The sequence below is a fragment of the Capra hircus genome, chromosome 11 (assembly GCF_001704415.2).
Source record: "Capra hircus breed San Clemente chromosome 11, ASM170441v1, whole genome shotgun sequence".
Taxonomy (NCBI): domain Eukaryota; kingdom Metazoa; phylum Chordata; class Mammalia; order Artiodactyla; family Bovidae; genus Capra; species Capra hircus.
Genome location: NC_030818.1, coordinates 68,121,290 through 68,144,167, shown reverse-complemented (window position 1 = coordinate 68,144,167; position 22,878 = coordinate 68,121,290). Strand labels below are relative to the sequence as shown.

General features: G+C 43.1%; 1 protein-coding gene and 1 long non-coding RNA gene across 9 annotated transcripts in view; one reads left to right on the top strand and one right to left on the bottom strand.

Annotated features, from left to right (window-relative positions):
* On the bottom strand, positions 1,657 to 3,399 carry PCBP1 (poly(rC) binding protein 1). The gene has a single exon (XM_005686838.3). It carries the CDS (start codon positions 3,111 to 3,113, stop codon positions 2,043 to 2,045), a length of 1,071 nt encoding a protein of 356 aa, XP_005686895.1. The 5' UTR covers positions 3,114 to 3,399; the 3' UTR covers positions 1,657 to 2,042.
* Positions 3,863 to 22,878, top strand: part of LOC102188412 — a 60,532-nt gene continuing 41,516 nt past the window's right edge. For 5 of the 8 annotated variants that reach the window (XR_001296279.2, XR_001296286.2, XR_001296280.2 and 2 more), the window contains exons 1-5: positions 3,863 to 4,401; positions 5,424 to 5,514; positions 7,344 to 7,503; positions 18,940 to 19,004; positions 21,417 to 21,597. This is a non-coding gene — a long non-coding RNA (uncharacterized LOC102188412). Of the gene's footprint in view, positions 4,402 to 4,435; positions 4,719 to 5,423; positions 5,515 to 7,343; positions 7,504 to 18,939; positions 19,005 to 21,416; positions 21,598 to 22,878 lie in introns of those variants that run through there. The other 3 variants (XR_001296283.2, XR_001296281.2, XR_001296282.2) reach the window with 3 other exon arrangements.

The window sequence follows — 22,878 nt, the reverse complement described above, 5'->3', positions numbered from 1 at the left end:
ATTCTACACAGACAAGAGCTCATTATTTCTAGAAGACATTGAACCCATTTCTGAGTCTTCGCTAGGGCCTCCCTAACTTACCCTGGCCCAAGACAACTACCTTCTCTCAACTTATCATTTAGTAAACATTGCTTTCTTTCAGTATTTCTCGGCCCACAGGGCCTTTGGCTTTTCACAATCTATGTTGAAGTTTACTGTCTTGTAAGCACTGTTCTGTTTTACACATGCTTGCCCCACCCTCCCCCCAACCCCAAACCCAGGAGACGCTGATTTCAACAGCTCCATCTTATACAGAGCTTAAGTAATTCGCTCATGGCCACAGTGGCAGAACGCAAATTTAAATTCAGGTTTGACTCCAGGATTTGTGCTCCTTGTGACCACCTGCCTGACTTCACTCTACTGTGAAGTACATAATAGACCCCAATCTTACCTCGAGGGACCCTGGGAACTAGGTCTGTACCTCTGAAAAAAGATGCCCTGCAGAGAAGAAACCTCAACAGGTATTTATGGTGGCTAATACTCCCCTCCCACAGGGATTTCTCTGTGATCTCCCACATTGCCTGGTTTGAACTACACACTTTGGCACCTAATTGTGTTTTCCTCATCTGTTTCTTGTGTGTTTTTGCCTACTAGTAGACAAATTTCCTCATCAGGTTCAGCCTAGATATACTGGCTGACAGGAGGCTGCTAGGCCTTTACAGCAAAATCTTCCTTCTCCACCGGTGAAGAGAATTAGCGGCACTAATTCTGAACCTCTCCGAGTCTTGTTAAAAATGCGGTCTTCTGATGAGATTTGGGGTGGGACCCAGGAATCTGCATTTTTAACATTAAAGTCATTCTTCGGTGGTTGTCAACGGATCAGCCTACATTCCTGCCAGTGTGGACTGCCCCATTTAGGCAGAATTATTTCCTGGTACAATGATTTCTCTAAACATTGCACACAGTTGAAGAATTATAAGCTGGGCCTCCTTTGTCTCTGGATACACCACTTGGCAGGTGTGACATCCTCTGACAGGCTACTTGCCACAGGTGCTATGCTCGACACGTGCGCCCCGCTGGTACCATCCCCCTTCAGTCCTGCTGCCCAAACACCACCCTCTATGCCTACCACCACCCTGCAGCACCTACCCTCTCCCAAGCCCTTAGACCCACCCTAGCCCCCTTCCCTTCCCTCCCCCTCAGCCCCTCCCTTCACCCCCAGCCAGCCCTTCCCTCCCCCACCTCTTCTCTGGGCCCCCCAGGCTCCTCCCACCTCAGAACATTTTTTTGTTCCTGGCTAAGAGTTTTGCACATGGGATTGGGGGTGGGGCTGGGGCCGGCTGGACTAAAGGACACACTACCATTCATCAGAGGTCCTACAGAATGGGCATACTCTTCCAATCTGAGAAAACCCTCATGTTTTCTCTACCAGAGAAATGTGCAGAGGCCTCTCTCTGGAACCTAGCTGGAGGGATGTCACTCTCCAAGAGAGCCTTCCATCTCTGCAAACAACCCAAAGCAGGCCCAGCCTGCCGGGTTCCTTTGTTGGGATGAGAGGGAATGGAATCTTACCAACAAGATGAAAAGGGCTGGAGAAAATACCAGGAACGGGCCCACCTTTCTTCCTACAAAGGCCTAACGCTAAAAGGGGAGGAAAAAAAAGGCACCAACAAAGAGTTTAAGATAGCAGTTCCCAGCTTTTTCAAATATGAAGCATTTTTTAACCAATCCATTTTTTAATTCTTAAATTCTTGACATTACAGAACTAAACTGAAATTTATTAACATTCCACTCTTACATTTCTTATCGACAAACAGAAATAAAATTCATGAGCCAAAAACCCAAAACAAAACTAAAAACAGGGAAAAGCTTATAAAACTAAATATGGATCCCAGCATTAACAGCTGAACAGAGAATGTGATTTTTAAATTCTTAGCGGATGATAAAGTTGTGGAGAAACTGAACACTTACAAATTATTTAAAACCTGGAATCACTGACCAGAAATTACACAGTTGGATCATGGGAAAACAGCAGAAAGGGTTATGAGAGAATCTACACTGTTCTAGCTGCACCCCATGCCCTTCTCAGAAGAAAGCCTGGCATTGATTAGATATTGGGCCAGACTAATACTGGCAGCAGAACCAGTGATAGTAACCTGCCTACCAGAAGAGCCTTCCACTGGGTTGGCAATTTTGATCTGGGCCCCGGACATCTGGCGGATCTCATTAATGTTGGCGCCTTGGCGCCCGATTATGCAGCCAATTAAGTTATTTGGAATGGTGAGTTCATGGGTGGTTTGAGTAGATGCATCCAAACTTGCCCAATAGCCTTTCACCTCTGGAGAGCTGGAGTCAATTCCGGCGAATCCGGTCCCGCCGTGCATCATGGCAAAGTGAGACTGTTGTCTTGCCACCTGGTTCAGCTTGGCCAGATCGAGCGGAGAAATGGTGTGTTGTCCTTGAATCGAGTAGGCATCTAGAGGTGGTCCCTCCAGGTCATGAGTGGCGTGGGGGTAGCCCGCAGCGTCGCTGCACCGATCTTGGCCGCCCGCGCAGATGACTGGAGAGCTGGCCGGCATGGGCTGGTACGGAATGGTCATGACTCTCCCTTGCGGAGACTGGGAGAGCGTCTCCAGCATGACCAGGCAGATCTGCTTGACACACTCGGTGACAGACTGCGGCACGCCAGCAATGGTGATGGCCCGCTCGGTGGAGTTGGGCAGCATATCCCCCGCCACCTGGACCTGGGCCCCGGTACTCTCGCGGATCTCTTTGATCTTACACCCGCCTTTCCCAATCAGGGAGCCGCACTGGGTGGCCGGCACCACCAGCCTCAGGGTCACCGGGGGCCTGCTGGCCGCCGTGCTGTTGGTCATGGAGCTGTTGATATCTTCTTCCAGCTTGTCGATGATCATAGCGAAGGCCTTAAAGATGGCATTGGTGGGGCCGGTCAGAGTGATGATTCTCTCCGGGCAATTCCCCTCCGAGATGTTGATCCGCGCGCCACTCTCCTCGCGGATCCTCTTAACCGACTCCCCTTTCTTCCCAATGATGCTTCCTACTTCCTTTCCGTGCATAAGCAGCCGAATGGTGAGAGTCACATTTAGTCCACTTTCAGTCACACCGGCATCCATGGCGAGCGGCGGGCGGCGTTCGGGGGAGTTGGGCTCGTTACGTGGTCAAGTCTTTGGTGGCTGGCGGGGGGAGGGGAGGTGTAGGCCCAAAACTGCCGGCGCGAGGCGAGCGAGGGCCGCGGGAGCGAGCGGGCGCGGGCGGGAGGCCGCGGCGTCGTCGCAGGGGCGGGCGGCGGCGGCGGAGGGGGCGAGCGGGGCCGGGAGCGGCGGGCGGGCGGGTGGGCGAGGGCGCGGCGGTGGCGACTCCGGCGGCAGCCTCGGCGGTCTGGGCGGGGCGGGAAGCCCGCTTTCAACCCCGCGTACCCTCTGACCCCGGAAGTGCTTGCTGCGCAGGACCCCTTGAAAAAAAAATGAGGACCCATCCTTTTTAGGTCACAAGATTGCGCCAACCCCAATAGAGTAGTTTTTCAAAAATTCTCTAAATAGGCTAGCATTGAAAATAAAGCACCGCTGGGCAGAAGCTGTGATTCCGGCAAAATTTTAAGACGAACACGTATTTTATTAACCCCAGAAGGCGCCGGCAGACGTTTGGAAATGGCAGTGTTGTGCTTGGGAGCGACACATTATTTCGCGCCGTACAAAAGCGGTTTGAGTGAGGAGCGACACGGGCAGCCCTGGCCGTAACTGCAGGCGGCTGCTAGGACGCCGCGGGTTTAAAACGTGCGCGTGAGGAGATCAGAGCGCATGCGCAAGGGTGTGGGGAGGACGGGAGGGGCAGCCGCGGTCTTCCGGGGGGGAGGGGAGGCGAGACGAAGCCTTTGGGGCGGGCGCCCGCTTGGACGGGCACGTGGGGCCCCTTCGTCCTCAGCGTCCGGGCGCCCCGCACCAGTCCCCACCCCCGCCCCGGCCCTGTGGCGGCAGCCGGTGGGGAGAAAGACCAAAATCATCCCGCGCCGCCGCCATCAGAGTCGCGGCTGTGCTGATGGTTTCTGGGAAGTGCTAGAAACGGGGCCATAAAGAGAATGGCGTCCATTTACATAATGCTTTGTCTGCATTTTGCAACTCTTCGTTAAGCCCGCAGAAACCCCACCTCCTACGCTGGTGTCGTTTTAGTCGCTACCGCCTCGTCACACGTTTAAGACAATGGCGTGCATTTATCCGGGCTCTTGGGGGGGTTCCTGCGGTTTCCCCCGCGATGGTTACGCTCCCGCTGCTGCTTTTCGGCACCTTCCCTGCTCAGCGCAGCCATCGCGCCCGCGCTGTCCGGGGGCGGCCCCCAGCTGGGCCCGCCATCTTGGAGGACCTTTCCTGACGGTGTGGAGCCGAGCGGCCCTCCCGCTAATAAAAGGTCGCTGGGGCCGTTGGTGCGCCAGTTGTGATTTCTGCAGGTTCCCTTTTCCTTCGGTTGAGCCTGACAGAATAGGCCGAGTGCGCGGTGTGCTTTAGGATCCCTTAGGGAAAGCGGCTAACGTGGCGGTCCCTCAGTCCCCCGCCCCCTTCCCCGCGGGGGTGGCCGCCATATTTGCTGAACACAAAATGGCGACACGTGTCCTGGATTCGTCGCCAACGAGAAATTGGGGTCGCCCTGAAAACTTTAGAATGCGCCCCTCTCCCACCCCACCCACGGTATGGGGCCTTCTCCACGCAACGAGTGCTGTGACCAGAGTAGGTTGAAATCGCGTAGCCTGGTCCCAACCTCAGCGGGGAATTTTTTTGTTTTTTAATACTTATTTGGCCGCTCCAGGTCGTAATTGCGCCATGTGGGATCTTCAGTCTTCATTGCAGCATACAGGATCTTTTAGTTGCAGCATGTGGACTCATTTCCCTGACCAGGGCTGGAACCTGGGGCCCCCTACATTATGAGCAGAGTCTTAGCCACTGGACCACCAGGGAAGTTCCATCAGCGGGCGAATTTTAATACATATCTCATTAATTTGCAACAGGACCGCGATTAATTGTAGAAAGTAGGCATCATATCCAGTCCCTAGCTCGTTACGTTTAATAATGAATGGATAAGTGGGGGCACAGTACCAAAACATTTAGCAATCACTAAGGAATGAGATGAGAAATTACTGCTTTCCCAGACTTATAAGATAGGCTGTTGTGCTGGAGAGAGAAATAAATGGTATTATAAAATTCCTTTTTTAAAAGCAATTTCCATGAAGCGTCTAGGTTACCTATGACCTTTTTCATAGGCCGGCTTGGCCAGTGAACCTCAGTTTACCTCAACTGTTAACTTGTAGACTAGAAGGGAAGGACGTTCCTTGCGCATCTACCAGTGCTAGATCCTCGGCTAGCAGTTTTACTGCATACTGTTTTTAATTTTTACGATGAGTCTCTGAAGTACGTGTTCTCTCTTTTTTTTAACAGATGAATTCATTTAGGCCCAGAGAGATGAAGTGACTGATTGAAGGTCACACAGTATCCAGGATGGATTCCAGACCTTCTGATAAACTTATTGGTGAGCACATTTTCAAATTTTTTTCTAAGTCAGGGTTTTAGAGTTTAAATACTATTTGGACGTTTAGGTTCATTTAAAGGAATCCCTCAGGTAACTTCTTGATGCATAGTCATCCCCTGTATGTATCTGTTTGGGAATTCCCAGTTTTTCCTGGTGTGAGCTATGCCTGTAAGGGGCTCAGATGCCTTTTTTTTTTTTTTCTTTAAATGTGTCTGGATGAGGCTAGAGAGAAGGAAGTGATTCAGCCCTGCATGAAGGCTCAAGTATTTGTCAGTCCGGCCTGCTCTGTGGCACATTTGAACTTACCTGGCTCTGTGGGAGCAGTTTCTCTGTATGACTCATTTGCTTCCTTCAGCTACACATGGGCATGACTTCCTCCTTCCCCACCCCAACCTCCACCCAGGTGAAAATAAATAAACTTAACTCTGGCGCCAGGCCTCCATTTCTTCACAGATACTGACTGAGTGTGACAGTGTTAGATAAATTGCGGTCTGTGGACTTTTCAGTTCATTGTAACAACTTGTGGACCAAGCAACAAATATGTGCCTAAATAGGGCTGTGTTGTATTGGTGGAGAGAAGGGCTTTTTACTTCTTTTCACTTAAACTGATCTTGTGTATTAGACTCTCCACAGGGCCTTCACATTACCCTAGAGAGTCTCACAGACAGCTTTAATAGATAGGCACATAACAGTAACAATGACAGTCATAGCACTAAGTGCTTACTGTGTGCTGGGCACTATTTGAACTTTTATTTTGTTATTTCAGTGGTTCTTACATTTTTAAAAGCAAACTACTATGAAAAATATGTTTTACATAATAACTGAAACATATACACACTTATATGAAGAAATGAAAATATTGCAAAAACTACTTACTCATACTACATGCAGTGTACTTTGGTAATTTCTGTTCTCTATTTTTTAAAGAAGGAGATGCACGTCAAACTAAAGAGGTGAAAACCTTGTTAAAACTTAGGAGACAACAAACGGAGTAAATTACAATTTACAAAGTAATTATAATCAAGAATTATCCTAAAAAAAAAAAAACACTAACGTGATTCAAAGCATTCTGGTCCTCTGCCACCTGTTTCTTTTCTCTAAAGAAAATTTTATCCCCTGGGTCTTTTTTCCCAAGACTGCATAGTGAAATTGCTCAGTCATGTCCGACTCTTTGTGATCCCATGGACTGTAACCTACCAGGTTCCTCTGTCCATGGGATTTTCCAGGCAAGAATACTGGAGTTGGTTGCCATTTTCTTCTCCAGGAGATCTTTGCGACTCAGGGATTGAACCCAGGTCTCCTGCATTGTAGGCAGACGCATTACCGTCTGAGCCACCAGGAAAGTCATAAATGTTTTCTTCCAGATGTATTTATTTAATCTCTTTATGTCTGAATATGTCTGGGACTTTAGTCACCTTCCCAACAAAGCCTTCCCTTTCCCAGCTCTCAGCACCGACCTCTTCAGAGTCTTATAGCCCTTCCCTTGGGTAGGCCACATTTCGCTGTTGATGAAATTGTAGCGTCTTGCTGTTGGTAATGTGTTGTAAGGGCCTCAGGTGTTTTACGTGACCCTGAGATCAGGCAAAGAGGGCACTGGACATGGGAATTGGTGGCTCTGGCCCCTAGCTCCAGCTCTGCCACTGGCTAGCTTTTAGACTTCTATAATCAAGTTCATTTATCTGAGCCTCAGTTTTCCCATCTGTAAAACAGGAGAGTAAATGCTCTCTAAGGCCCCTTCTGTCTAGATGATCTGGGTTATTTATTCCTGGGAGGGAGGGTTGTGTAAATGTTTTACTCATGTACAGTAAATTCTCCACTTTCTTCCTCAGACCTGCACTATCTTGTGGATATGTGAATGAATTCCACACCTCCCATTTTACAGATGAAGCCACTGAGATACAGAGTAACTGACTAAATAGTCACCACCCCACCCCTGGAGCCTCACATGACTCTTCCAGATTGGTTAAAGGGTTTAACAAGGTTGGCAAGGTGAGTCAGGCTTTCGCTTTGGAAATTGAAACATAGAATTTTTACTTCCTTTGACCTCACATAGATACGTTATATAAAACTTTTCAAAGTGTTATTTAATCATCACAGTCACTTTTGCCAGTGAAAGACCCATCTTTGGATCACAGTAGTCAAGCGACTTGCCCAAGGTTACACAGCTTGTTAGGACCTCACCTGGGAATCTTGACTCCAAATTGTGGATTATTCCTTTTCTTGGCTTCTCATACTGTGTCACTGACTTTAACACATGGGATAACTTTGTCTTAAATTCAAAATGTTTTCTATCCAGTCATTATTTTTCTGTCCCAGAACATCCAATTTGTTTATGTTAGGTTCCTGATACTTTTGGTTCAGGAGGCTCTCCTCTCTCTGGTTCTCTAATGTTTACATTTGTGGATTTGGGAAGTGGTGGGAATAAGACTTAAGTTCTCTTGGGGCAGGGACCACTTTTTTTTCCCCTCTCCCCAACCTTCCTGGTCCAGCAGCCATTCTGTATCTTTTAATATTTGCCCTGTCAACACACAGCATTTTCCCCCAAAACATGGCTTCTTTTTCTCTTTCTCCTTCATATTTAGCTTTCCGTTTCTCTTTTATTTAAAATTACTGTAAATTAAGAAGGCCTTTCTCGTTACTTTTCAGGATACTATACAGTCCAGTTTAGAAACTTGTCTTACCCACTGTGGGTAGTAACAATTTGACCTCATATGCCGGTAATCCTACATTGGTATTAGGGAATCTGCTTGGTTTCCTCAGAAATAGGAGAAATCTTGTCAGTGTGCAGATTTACAGAAGTGACCAGAATTGGCCTAAGTTCTTCCAATTGGACAAAACATTGCCCAAGGATTCCCCAGGGTCACTCTAACCGAAATGCAGCCTGGAGACCAGAGTGCAGAGAAAAGTTAAAGGGGAAATGAGAACGAATGCAAATACGAAGTGTAGGATAGGAGGAAGGAAAAAAGGTAGGAGAAAGAAAGAGAGAAAAGAATAGGGCAGAGAAAAGAGAAGGATACAGAATCAGTGGAAAGGAGGTGAGAAGAGCGATCCAGAGGTCTGTTAACCTCTCCTGTGGTGTGGGACGAATCAAGGAAGAGCAGCTAGTATAACTCTTCATCAGTTGATCTTTTCTTATTCTCTGTTTCCAGTGTCAGGTAGGGGAAGTTACTCTGTTGCTGCTATCAGTTGGGAATGTGATTAGATGCTGGTAATTTTATATTTTATATTATTTTATTGAAATACAGTTGATTTACAATGCTGTGTCAGTAAGAAACTGTTATATATATATATGTGTATTCTTTTTTTATTCTTTTCTTTTCTATTATGGCTTATCACTGGATATTAAATATAGTTCCCTGGGCTATATAGTAGGACCTTGTTTATCCATTCTGTATATAATAGTTTGCATCTGTGAACCCCTAACTCTTTAATTCATCTCTCGCCTATCCTGCCTCCCTCTTGACAACCACAAGTCTGTCTACTGTGCCTGTGAGTCTGTTTATGTTTTGTAGATAGGTTTATTTTTGTCATATTTTAAATTCCACATATAAGTGATGTCGTATTGTGTTTGTGTTTCTCCTTCTGACTTACTTCACTTGTATGATAATCTAAGTCCATCCATGTTGCAAATGGCATTATTTCATTATGGCTGAGTAATATTCCACTGTATATGTGTACCAACTGTTCTTTATCCATTCAGCTGTCAGTGGACATGTAGGTTGATTACATGTTTTGGCTATTGTGAATAGCACTGCTGAGAAGTTAGGGATGTATCTGTCTCTTCAGATCACACTTTTGTCCAGTTATATGCCCAGGAGTAGGGCTGCTGCACCATATAGGTGCCAGTAATTTTAACATTAGCCTCAGTTCACCTGGGTTACTAAGGAAACGTGCTACAAAATCATGTAACGTATTTGAGGTAAAATTTCATGTTCTTTCATTAGGCAGATACTTACTGATTGCTTGATATGTCCCAAACACTGAGGCTATAAAAATGAATGAGATATTGTCCCTGCCCTCAGGATGTTTATGGTTTGAAGAGGTAGACAGATGGGTAAACAGATTCACAGTGTAATGTCTTAAAGTATTGGGATATGAGTAAGCTTTGGTGCTTACCAAGCTATGGTGTTCAGAGGAGGCCCTTGATTCAAGCCTTGGAGAGGGAATTTGGGAAGGCAGCTTGGAGAAGTTGTCATTCACTCTGAGTCCCAAGTTGGTAAATTGCATAGTGAAGGGCAGGGAATGGTATTCCGGGCAGACGGAGCAAGAGCCCAAAGGCATAGAGCTCAGTCCATTCAGAAGTGTAACCATTTCACAGAGACATGAAAGATATTTGCATGATTCAGTTTGTGGTAATTATTGTTCTGCTGTTTCAGAAATGTAGATACTGAGCCTTGTCTGTGTTCATAGAGCACAGTTAAAATTTTTTATTTTGTAGTAATAATTCTCTTTTAAGATGAAGACACTAGAAGTCACATTTCCTATCCAGAGATTTTAAGGACAAAATGTAGGTAAAGCAGAGCTTTTGAATTAGCAAATAATGATTAACTCTTTGTACAGTAAAAGAAAGCAGCTGCAATGGACAGCATATCCCTTTCTCATCCAGCTTTTGGATTTCTGTTTTCTTTTGTTTTTTAAAGGGGAGTGTGTGGACATTTAGGGTCTTTGTTTAGCTGCTTAGGATGTTTGGGGTAGAAAGTAGAGAAATGAGTTCAGGAATAATTGCTACTTATGGCAGAACAAAAGAAATTTGTTTGAGTAGCTCATTTGTCTGATAACACCTACTGAGCACAAGCAAGACTTGGTTAAGGACATTGTTTCAGAGAGACAGTTACTTCAACCAGATAAAACATTTATTCACCATTATTCACTGTGTAAAGTTTGTGGTGTCCATACTAAGAGCATATAAGAGTTTTTTGAGATGTGGATAAAGCTGCATTAAATAGAAACCTTATGTGAATTCATTGCACAATACTGGGATTTAACATAGATTAAAAGAAAAAAAAACAAAACATGTTATGTGTGGTTTAGAGAAGAATGCTTAGAATATAGTACGTATGTCCGTGGTCATTTCTCAGTTCTCTTAATCTCTCAGCAGTGTTTGACCCTCCTTCCTCACTAGTTTCATTTTGCTCTTAGGATGCCACTCCCTTGGTTCTCTTTCTACCTCTCTAGCCCCTTCTTCTCAAATTCCTATGCAACATCGCCCTCCCACCCCCCCACCACACACACATTCACACACTTTTGGGCTGATTTCTTCTCATCTCATCAGCCTCCAATGATGAAGTACTCACATCACTCCTTGGATCCCTCCTCTGTGTACACTCATTTCCTAGGTTCTGTCTTTTAGGAATTTAAATACCGTTTATACCTTGAGAATTATAAAGTATATATTACTAGCTTGAATATCTTTCTGTGAACTCAAAGAGTCTAATGTCAGCTGCCTACAGGATAATAGCTTCTTGAACTTGAAGTGAAGTCGCTCAGTAGTGTCCGACTCTTTGCCACCCCATGGACTGTAGCCCACCAGGCTCCTCTATCCATGGGATTCTCCAGGCAAGAACACTGGAGTGGGTTGCCATTTCCTTCTCCAAGGGATCTTCCCAACCCAGGGATTGAACCTGGGTCTACCGCATTATAGCTAGACACTTTACCATCTGAGCCACCAGGGAAGTCCTTCTTGAACTTAGCGTATTCAAAACATTAACCCTGGAACTTCTCCTCTCAAACCTGTACCTATGTCAGTTTCTCCTCACCTCAGTTTCAGTTTTATAGAGGACTCTTCCTTGACTCTATTCTTTTTTCCCCCCCTTTCTGGGGGAGCTGTGTCACATGGCATGCAGGATCTTAGTTCTCCAACCAGGGATTGAACCCACACGCCTGCAGTGGAAGCATGGTGTCTTAACTACTGGACCACGAGGGACATCCCTCTTGACTCTGTTTTTTCTCTTTCTTTCATCATCCAGTCCACCAACAGGTCCTATGAGCTTTACCTTAAAATACATCCAGAGTTTGAACACTTCTCACCCCCTTCCCTGTTACTACTGGAATATAGTCTTCCTCCTTTTGCTCTCGGTCCCCCAGTCTAATCTTAACAGTGACCAGAGTAATTTTGTTAAGTGTATATCAAATCATGCCACTCCTCTGCTGAATACTGTCCACTGAGTCCCACCCAGAATAAACACTAAAGTCCTTAAAGTGCTCTACATGGTCGTGTGGGATCTTCAGTATCACCTCTCCCAGCTGCCCTGACTTCGTCTTCTACCACTCTCCCCTTGTGCTCTGGCCATACTGGTCTCTTTGCAGTTGCTCCAGCAAGCCAAGGCGTGAGACCATGGTAGTTTCTTTTTCTGGAACACTTTTTCCAGATGTCATATGGCTTCCTCCCTTGCCTCCTTCAGGTTCCTGCTCAACTGTCACCTAATCTATGAAGCTTTCCTTGGCCATCTTATCTATAGTAAAAACCATCTCTACTCTCTGCCTTTCTTGTTTCCTTTCCTGCTTTGTTTTCCTCCTTAGAAACTTATTTCTGTTTGATATACTGTTCATGCATTCATTATTTGGATATTTTGAATGCTACCTACTGTGTGCCAGGCACTGTTTTAGGAACTCTCTTCTATAGTTTAATATTTGCCACCCATGAACAGGATGTAAATTTCACCCACTTTTTTTGTTCTTTGCTGTATTCCCACCTTCTAGAACAGTAGCTAGCACATAGCAGTTGAATAAATTTATTCATTTTTAAACAGAAATGTATTGAATAAATATTAGTAGAAGGTTGTGTACCAGATAATGAGGGGAAGATCTGTATGAACAAGACATTGTTCCTGCCTCAAATTGCTCACTCTAAAAAATACTTATTTTGAACTGTGCTTTCTAGTGGGATAAAATGATATATCATTTTAGAATTGGGGTGGTAAGAATGGGTGTGCAGTGATATGGTTATCTTCAGAGCCTGCTTTGTTAGGCTGATCAATAATTTGCACTGTTTTGGGGAGGGTAGGATTGATTATACCTCACTGCATGACTGGTTTTTGGGGTTACAATGTCTCTTTGATCTTGCCTTGTTAGAGCAAGAGTTTCTTAAAAATCCTATTAATCAGTCTTGGTTCTTTTTAGGTACCTTCTAGGAACCTTTTATCATAACCACTTCCTCTCAGGATTAGAGAAGGAGTTTACTATCTTTGCCTTCCTGCATGTCTGAAAATTCTTCTCCAGAGGCCTTGGCCAGACACTAGCTATGTGGTTGTGAACCTCTCTGAACCTCAGTTTCTCTGCCTGTCAAATGGAGATAATGATAAATGACACTAATCTTACTTCTTGTGAGGATTAAGTGACTAAATAATATACTAGTTTTGAGGACAGGAAAGTGGAAAGGGGAAGGACCTAGGGAACAATTGTTTTAAAAAGTAAATACTGTTTATCTGTGCTTTATTTTGAAAAACTTAATAAGCATATGCTTCTTTTCTAATGAGAGTAGTGGAGATTTTATTTTTAAAAACAAAGGCTTCAATATATTGTTTTTGTGTTTAAAAACAGACAACTTTTAAAAATAACGTTCACTTACTTTTGGCTGTACTACATCTCTGCTGCTCTGTGTGGGCCGTTTGTAGCTGGAGCAAGTGGGGCCTCCTCTTGGTCAGGGTGTGAGGGCTTCTCACTGTGCTGACTTCTCTTGTTTCGGAGCACAGGCTCTAGGGGTGCGGGCTTTAGTAGTTGTGGCACACAGGCTCAGTAATTGTGGCTCCTGGGCTTAGTTGTACATGGCATGTGTGATCTTTCTGTACCAGGAATTGAACCTGTGTCCCCTTCATTGGCAGGTGGATTCTTACTGTTAAAATAGCCTTATCTAATCTTTGCTGTAACCCTTATCCCTATTTTATAGAAACAGAGAAATTAGGAAACTTGCTTAAGGTCACACAGTAAGTGGTAGAGCTGGGATTTGAGTAAGCATTCTGGCTCGGGAGCCCCTGCTCCCAACCTCTACACTCTACTGCTTCTATTCCTCTTTTACCTGTGTAAAGTACGTAGTATGGATCAGTAGTGCGGGACTTAGTAGGGCCAGTCCTACTGAAAAATGGGGCAATTTTAACTACTAGACTAAGAATAGAGAGACCTGGGATCTTGTCTTGACTCTGTCGTCAGCTTGCCACATCTAGAACTTTACTTTTCTCAGCCTGTTGTCCGCATTTATTAAACACAGGAGTCTCTCTGGATGGTCTGTGAGATAGTCCTTCTAGCTCTGATGTTCTGTGGTCGGTCGTATGGAGTGAGGAGGGTAATGCTTGCTCAGCTCCTCGATTTGGCACATTGGTATCTGTGAGATTTGAGGGAGTTTGCTTCGTCCAAATGGAGATGCTAGATTTCAGGGCAAAGAATGAGCTGCCTTTCTGAGGAAGGTAGATCGGAGCTCCTTTTTTGAGGCTGGTTGCCAAGGGAACTTAGCCTCTGGCCAGCGACAAGCAGGAATTCTTTGGTTGAGAGTGGGGAGCAGATAACTAAAACAAGCAGCACATTTAGGTTTCACTTTCCACCCCCCACCCCCACTCCCCACAGCTAGCTGCTAGTTTCATACAGTTTCTACGTTAGGCAGTTTTAAGTGCTTTATAAAGTATGGTATTATTTAATCTTCTTAGTAATCTTATGAGATGGGTACTATTATTTGGGTTCTAAATTTATAGACAATAAGAGTGAAGTAAATAGAGTTAAATAATTTGTCCACTTTTACTTAAGTGAAAAGTGGTACCGCATCCATGAAATTGAACTGGCTTCTTGGTCGGTCGGAGCTTGAAAAAAAATGCAAAAGAAAAATTCTTTAGTTGTTTATTAGTGGTTTTTGTTTTATTTATTTGCTTTATTTAGAATGATAGACTCTTGGCATTGGAAAGGGTCTTTGAGGTAATATAGTCAGTCTCCTTCTCTCCAGTCTCCCATTCAGTTACAGGATTGCTTTCTATAGTCCCATGACAGATATGATCATTTAAACTATTTTTGAATAGTTCCGTTGCTGGGAAGCTCATCACTTCTCAAGGAATCTAATTATATATATGTGTGTGTGTGTATATATTTTTTTAATTTTCCATTAGTTATTACAGGATATTGAGTATGTCCTACGCTATACAGTAGGACCATATTGTTTATCTGTTTTATATATACTTGTTTGTGTCTGCTAGTCCCAAACTCTTTATTTATCCCTCCTGTACCCGTTTTCTCTTTCGGTAACTATAAGTTTGTTTTCTATGTCTGTGAGTCTGTTCTTGTTTTGTGAATAAATTCGTTGGTATCTATTTTAGATTCCACATGTAAGTGATATCATGTAGTATTTATCTTTTTCTTTCTGACTTCACTTAGTACGATAGTCTCCAGGTCCATCCATGTTGCTGCAAATAGCATTATTTTGTTATTTTTGATGACTGAGTAATATTTCATTGTGTATATATGTTGCTTACATATATGCATCTATTGATGGCCATTTAGGTTGTTTCCATGTCTTGGCTATTGTACAGAGTACTGCTGTGAACATTGAGGTGCCTGTATCTTTTATTTTTTTCATTGTCCAGAGAAATTTAACAGGTTTATTTATAATTGCTATAAAGTTGAACTGCTGAAACTTGTTCACTGAAACATTTTGACTTGCTTTAATGCCGTTATGTCCCTGCATTTGTATTAAAAATTCACACACAAATGAAAATGGAACAACTGCCAATACCTGATTTCTGTATTCTGTTTTTCCATATGCAAACATATATTTAGGTATGTTTTGACCCTATAGGGAAAAAAAAATCTAATGTTCAGAACTTCCAATAATAGGAAGAAGAGAAAAAAATATTTTTAAAGAATGAAATATTTCCCATCAGAGTGGATTCTTAAGCATGTTTTCCATGTATGTGGCGTGCTAGCTGGATGTCACTTGGCATAATTGTTGCATGTTTGGCACGGATAACACACAGGTTGGTGTCTTCAAAACAGCTGACCACAGATAGATTTCACTTGCCTCTTTCGAAGGACCAGTAGCTGCACTCTAGAAGTGCAAATCTGTTTTGAAGTCCCGAGCAACTTCCCACACTGGAAGGAAAGTTGGTGAATCAGGAATTCAGTGGACTTCTGATAATTCTAATTTTATGGAGTGCTGCAATACCAGGCCTGTAATGATGAGATTTCTTCACCCTTGCAATAGAGGGCATACTCTTTGTGTGAGGCTTTTGTAGCCAGTTGGTTCCTTAGTGCTTTACCACAAGTGAATTTGCAGGCTGTCTGCTTTGTATGAGCCATGGTATAGAGACCTTCTTACTTAACCTTATTCCCTTCAGCTGGAACTCAGTTGCCTGTATACTTTTGAATTAGAGTTTTCTCTGAATATATGTCCACTAGTAGGATTGCTGAATAATATGGCAACTCTGTAGTTTTTTAAGGAACCTCCAGTTGTTTCCATTGTGGCTGCACCAATTTACATTCCCATTCACAGTGTAGGAAGTTTCCCTTTTCTCCATACCCTCTCCAGCATTTGTTATTTGTAGACCTTTTTAGTGATGGCACATTCTGACCCATGTGAGGTAATTCTTCATCGTAGTTTTTAAGTAAAAGCGTTTATTTATTTGGCCGCCCTGGGTCGTAGTTGCGGCACACGTGATCTTTGTTTTGTCATGTGGGATCGTTTGGTGCAGTGTGTGGACTCTTCTGGTTGTGGTGTGTGGGCTCAGTAGTCGTGGCTCACAGGCTTTCTAGTTGCAGCACACAGACTTAGTTTCTCTGGGGCATGTGGGATTTTAGTTCTCCAACCAGGGATTGAACTCGTGTCTCCTGCATAGCAAGGCAGATTCTTAACCGCTGGACCACCAGGGAAGTCCCTTCATTGTAATTCTGATTTGTATTTCTCTAATATTTGGGCTTCCCTTGTGGCTCAGCTGATAAAGAATCCGCCTGCAATGTGGGAGACCTGGGTTTGATCCCTGGGTTGGGAAGATCCCCTGGAGAAGGGAAAGGCTACTCACTCCAGTGTTCTGGCCTGGAGAATTCCGTGGACTGTATAGTCCATGGGGTCGCAAAGAGTATTTCTCTAATAATTAGCAGTGTTGAACATCTTTTCATGTGCCTATTGGCCATCTGTATGTTTTCTTTGGACAAATGTCTGTTTAGGTCTGCCCATTTTTTGATTGGGTTGTTTGATTTTTTGTTATTGAGTTGTGTGAGCTGTTTGTGTATTTTGCCAATAAAGCCCTTGTCAAGTGTGTTATTTGCAAATATTTTCTCCCATTCTGTAGATTATCTTTTCATTTTGTTTATGGTTTCTTCCATTATATTGTTGAGTAGCTCTTTTCGATAGAAAATTATTTCTTGTTTTGAATTGAAATCTAATTGCGATCTGTTCTCATCGGTTATAGCCTGTATCTTCCATATCCAATTGTGAGAATGTTTGAAGACACTCTTCCTATTTATAAGGAATATTTGCAGTTTTCTCATAGCATCTAAGCTTGCAGTTCAGATTGGTCAGCACAAAAGCGATCTGTCTCTCTCACTGTTTGCAAGTGCAGCCTTGCACTTGTGAGTTAGCACAAAATGTGGGCCGTTCCCACATTCTTGGAGAACGAATGGATAGTGAACTGAATCTGTTCAATTCGCTGCGAGTCTGGCAGATTTGCAGTTCTCTGCTCAGAATCTCTAGGCCATCAGGCTGTAGCCCCCATATACACTGCCAGAGATCACAAAATGTCGGGAAGTTTATCCGGGCACTTGATGAAACTGCATTTACTTCGTCAGGCCACTAGGTGATGAGCAACTCACAAACCCGACTGTCAGGGAGGGTTGTGAATAGGACAGTTTCTCTTTGTACTTGGAAACACTGTCTGAAGTCACCTAGTAAATTTCATTAAATGGTTTTTCTTGGGGGGAGGAGAAACATGTCTCACGTATTCTTTGTCTTTCTCAGCTTTGATTCAATTTTAAATATTAATTGGAGGGGGGAAGGCTGCGCTCCGCAGCATTCCTGTATCAGGGATCAAATCTGTGCCCCCTGCAGTGGAAGCACAGAGTCTTAACCTCTGGACCACCAGGGAAGAAGTTCCTTAAATATTAATTTGACTAGGACACTTTGAGTGATTTTTTTTTTTTTTTAAGAAAAGGGGCTTAGATGCCACTTTCAGGGTCCATTTATTTATTTACTTTGTGTGTGTGTATCTTGTATCTTCATGTGTGAATGATGTCAGCTAGGTTTAAGATTCTTGAATAGTAGTCCTAGTCTCTACGAAGTGTGGCTTCCCAGATGGTGCAGTGGTAAGGAATCTGCCTGCCAATGCAGGAGATGCAAGAGACATGGGTTCGACTTTTGGGTCAGGAATATGCCCTGGAGTAGGAAGTGGCAAGCCACTACAGTATTCTTGCCTGGAAAATTCCATGTGCAAAGGAGCATGGTGGGCTACAGTACAATGGGTCGCAAAGGGTTGGATAAGACTGAGTAACTGAGCACACACACTACGCAGTATATAGCTTTCTATTGTCTAATTTCTAGTGACTAAGATTAAAAGTCCAGTGTCAATAGGATTCTTTTCCCTTTGTAAGTAATAGCCACTTGTCTTTGAAAGTTTGTTAAGTTTTTTCTTCATGCTTAGTGTTTTATCATGATAGATTTAGATATGATATTAAAAAAAAGAAACTCTGCTTGCCACTTGATGAACCTTTTAGACTTAAAAACCTAAGTTTTTTCTCAGTTAAGGGAAGTTTTATTGCTTTCCTTATGTCTCTTTCCAATGCCCTTACTTTGTAGATGAAGAAACTGAGCCCAGAAAGGTTAAGTGACTTACCTAAGGGTCACTCAGGTAGTTAAAATGAATCTCAAGAAAATAAACTGACTCTTTTAATGAGGTACACTTTCATTGTATTGACTATTGCTGTAGTGAGAGAGCCATCATGAACTGATTGGTGATTTTTTAGTGGGACAAGAGTTTTTCCAAGGGTTCATGAGAAGATGAAGACATAACAGGGGGTGATAGAATTCGTTACTATTGTGTGGCCCATGTGAATGACTGCAGAATTAAGAAATCCCCCCAATACCCCAGCTATTGGAGATATCCCGAAGCTCTAAAATTTAATAAAGCCAAGAAGTTTTTTGAGTATTTGGAGAATTATATTTTTAGTTGTCAGCAGGATTATCATGGTCATTCTCTGTTGTAAATACTGGGAAATGTATAAATGGCATCTGAAGGCTTGGAGACAGACATCATTAACTGCCTTATCAGCGGTCTGGTTTCTGTTTTGAATTCCAGCATGGGACCCTTTTCTCCTGGGAACCACCTGTTCTTGGGCTCTGTTGATCTTTGGATTTCCCCAGCCCTTCAGTCCCTTTCAGTTTTGAAATGAAACCTACCCCAGAGGGTGAGGTCAGGTACCGAGAGGACTTTGACAGCTCACACCAGATTGTTTTCTTTTCAGAGCTATTCGGTATGTGACTATGTGATGCGTGAGGCACAGCAGGCTGTGATAGAGACTAATTGACGGTGAGTCAGCTATTGGGTAAGACCTAGGCAGTGTCATCTCTTTGGGTAGCCAGGAAAACATGTAGACCAAATATATCGTCTTTCATCCTCAGGAGGTTAAGAGCACAATCACCAGAGATCTGTCATGATTTCTCTGCCTTTGGCTCATTGACGAAGGAAAGGCTTTATTTCAGTGTCCTTGCTCCTCATTTGTAGAACCTTCTTTCTTTTCAGGAAGGAGCCAAGTCCCTGGTCTCTTTCTGCTGTTCCAGAAATTTTCTAACCTTTCACGCTGTGCCTCCTGCAGTTACTGCTTTGATCTGCAGTGACTCCTCTAGATATGCCTAGACAACCTTCCACCATGCCCCAGCCCCTTCATAGAACGCAGCTTCCCCTCTTCCTTTTGCTGTGAATGTGGTTTCCACCATATTGTCTCACTGCGCTTCGTATCTTCATGAGTGGGGCTGACGATCTCTTCAGCTTGTCCCACACTGCATCCCTTGATTTTGTCTGACTGTCCCCCAGCCTCATCCCCCAGCACTGCAGAGGTGCTTCCAGATCTTCAAGTACTTTTCCCCTTTTGAGATTGCTGCTGGCCAGCAAGGCCACCTGATTCCTGTCTTTGAAGCTGGCGTCTTCACACTCATTCTCTCATATTTGTTTAGGACTTAGGCATTTCACCCTCAGGGGTTCTGGCCCAGTCTAGGGGATCTGTGGCCAGACTTGGTCTGGGGCGAAGGATTCAGGCTAGAGCGTAGAATTAGGGGGTTTGGTGTTAACTTCTCAGACATGGAGAGATGGCAAGCCGGAAGATTTAAACATCAAGGCCAGTCGAGGGTGGAAGAAACAGAAAGTTTAGTATTTGAAGTAAAGGATGTCCTTTGTAGGCTCCCTCTTTTCCAGCGTTTCAAAACTGAGTTATTTTTTTAGAACAGTTTTAGGTTCATAGCAAAATTGAGAAGAAGGTGCAGGAATTCCCATTATTTTTTGAAAAACTGATCTTTAATTTTATAGACAATAATATAGTCTAAAAAAATCAAAACATGTAGGTTTTTAAAAAGGTTTTCGAAAGCATTTTTACTTCAGGTTGAAAAATGAACAGCTTCCACACTGTCCATTGGAAGATACACAGTATTCATGAATACAATGCTGGTGAGTTGAGGAAAGGTACAGGCTTCAATTTCTCCTTTACGCTTTTCTTTTAGAAAGATACTATACCAAAAAGAAACTTCAGCAGTACAAAGAAAACTATTTTCCCAAAAGTTTATGAAAACCTAAGTTTCCCAGTGGAATCAATATTATCCTCCAGCTGCCACCACCTTAATATAACCTCATGCTTATTAGAACCCTAATAGCTGCACCAAGACAAAGAGTACATTTACTTTCAACCGTGAGGGTTATTCTTTAAAAACTGTAACATAGATCTCTGCAAGTAGTGTCTGAAATAGACAGCTAATACTGGATTTAATATTATTTTACAAATAATTGTTCTCTTAGCAGTAAATTTAAGTCTACACACTCACAGTAGTGTTAGATAATAAATACTATGATTATGTACTATATGTTATGACAGACTAGTTTCAAAAAACAAAAGCTCAACATCTTGATAAAAATTCTCATCAGAATAAAATGTGACTAAAATTTAAAACATTGTCAAAATCACACCACATTTAAAATCTTCCACAATTTACACACGTATGAATTTCCAGTTTTGGAGCACCTTTTTCTGTTGTGAATTAAAATATGAATATATTAAAAACTGTTAATTTCAAAACCTTACAGGTGTTTTAAATACTCCTGCTCTCCTATTTCAATTATTTCTGTATCCCCAGAGTGAAGTTGCTCAGTCGTGTCCGACTCTTTGCAACCCCATGGACTGTAGCCCACCAGGCTCCTCCATCCATGGAATTTTCTAGGCAAGAGTACTGGAGTGGGTTGCCATTTCCTTCTCCAGAGCCAACCTGTTAAGTTTAGAATGTACCTCCCAGACTTTGTGTTTTCATACATACGTATGAACCCAGAAAAAATTTAAAGTGCTATTTTTGTATTTTATTTATTTACACAAATGGGGTCACATTTTATGTATCATTCATGCATTTCTTTCTTTGATTCAGTAATGTGCCTTGACAGTATTCCATATTGGTACATGAAGATAGGTCTCATTCTTTTTGGCTACCGTATAGTGTTTCATAGACTAGATGTATTATGTTTTATTTACCTTTTTTCCTATTGAGGGACATTAAGGTATTTCTAATTTTCTGTTGTCAGTGATTCTTTTTGTGCTTTTTAAAACTTTTTTTGGTTTCTCTTTTTTCTTATGTAGTTTAAAATTTTTTATTTTTTTATTTTTTATTGAACTTTTTATGGTTTAAAAGTCATCATTCTGTTTCTAGGCCTTTTTTTTCCCTTTTCTTTTCTTCTTATACCCCCTAGGTGGTCTCAGCCTCTCTGACCACTTCAGTTACCGTCTGCACGTGGATGATGCCCAGATCGCTCTCCAGACCAGACTATCCAATTGTTCACACGGACAACTTCACTGGGACGTTTTGAGGACTCAGCAGAATGCAGCTCCTGCTCTGCCCCTCTTGCTTCTCCTCCAGTGTCCTGTCACGTGGTAAATAGCACCACCACCCATGCAGTTGCTGGGCCCAAAGCCTAGTGGTCATTCCAAGTCCTCTCTCCGCTTCCCAGCTGACAGCCAGCCTGTCATAGGACTTGTCCTCCCCAGTATTTCCTGGATCCAGTTGCTTTCTTCTTCCTTGCTGCTGTCCTGTACCTTCGTTTTCTAATTTATAAAATATAGTATTTGTGAGGATTTAAATGAATTAATGTATGTAAAATGCTTAGAACAATGGATAGGCATCTAGAGTGTGCTGTGTGAGTATTGGCTATTATCATCATTGTTATTGTCTGCTTTTTGTTCCTCTTAATGTTCCGTTCAGTTCAGTCGCTCAGTTGTGTCCGACTCTTTGTGAACCCATGACCTCCCTGTCCATCACCAACTCCCGGAGTCCACCCAAACCCATGTCCATCCACTTTCATTTCTGTCTCCAGTCTTGATTTTATTCTCCTCTACCTTGATTCCATTCTCCACACTGCAGCCAGAGTGATCTTTATAAAATGTAAGAATGATCATGATCTAACTCCTCTGCATGTATGTACTCTTACCACACTTAGAATGCTTTTTCCCTTGATTTTTGAATGGCTCATTCCTTTTTATTTAGATATACCTACTTTTATTGTTTTAGGATTTAAAAATTTTTTTGACTGTGCCATGTGGCATATGGGATCTTAGTTCAACTAGATGTTGAACCTACACCCCCTGCATTGAAAGTGCAGAGTCTTAACCACTGGACCACCTGGAAGTCCCTGGATACCTACTTCTAAATGTCATCTCCTCAGAGAGGCTTTCCCCTGACCACCTAATGATTATGAAGTAGCCCCTTATATATGTATATTCCAGGACATCACCTATTTATTTCTTTACATAGCACTTGCTCATAAGTGATATTTTTCTAGTTTAGCCACATATTTGTTTATCGTTTCCACCAATTGGAATGTAAATTCTCTGAGAGTAGGGATATTGTCTGTTTTATTTACAGTAGTAAAACAGGACAATGCCTGGCACATTGTAAGCATTCAGTGAATACTTGTTAAGAAAATGATAAAACAGCTTCATATGTCTTACAAGACCCTCCTTCTTGGTCTCTCCAGCATCATCTGCCATGGTGTACTCTCTACCTTGACCTCCCCAGGTCATCCCCAGGTCTCTTCAGTTAAGCTTTCTTGCTAGAGGGACTTTACATAGGCTGTTTAATCTGCTCAGAACATGCTTCCTTAAATGCCCCACCACTGCTTGGGTATCTCCTATCGATCCTTGGCCATGGCCACGGGG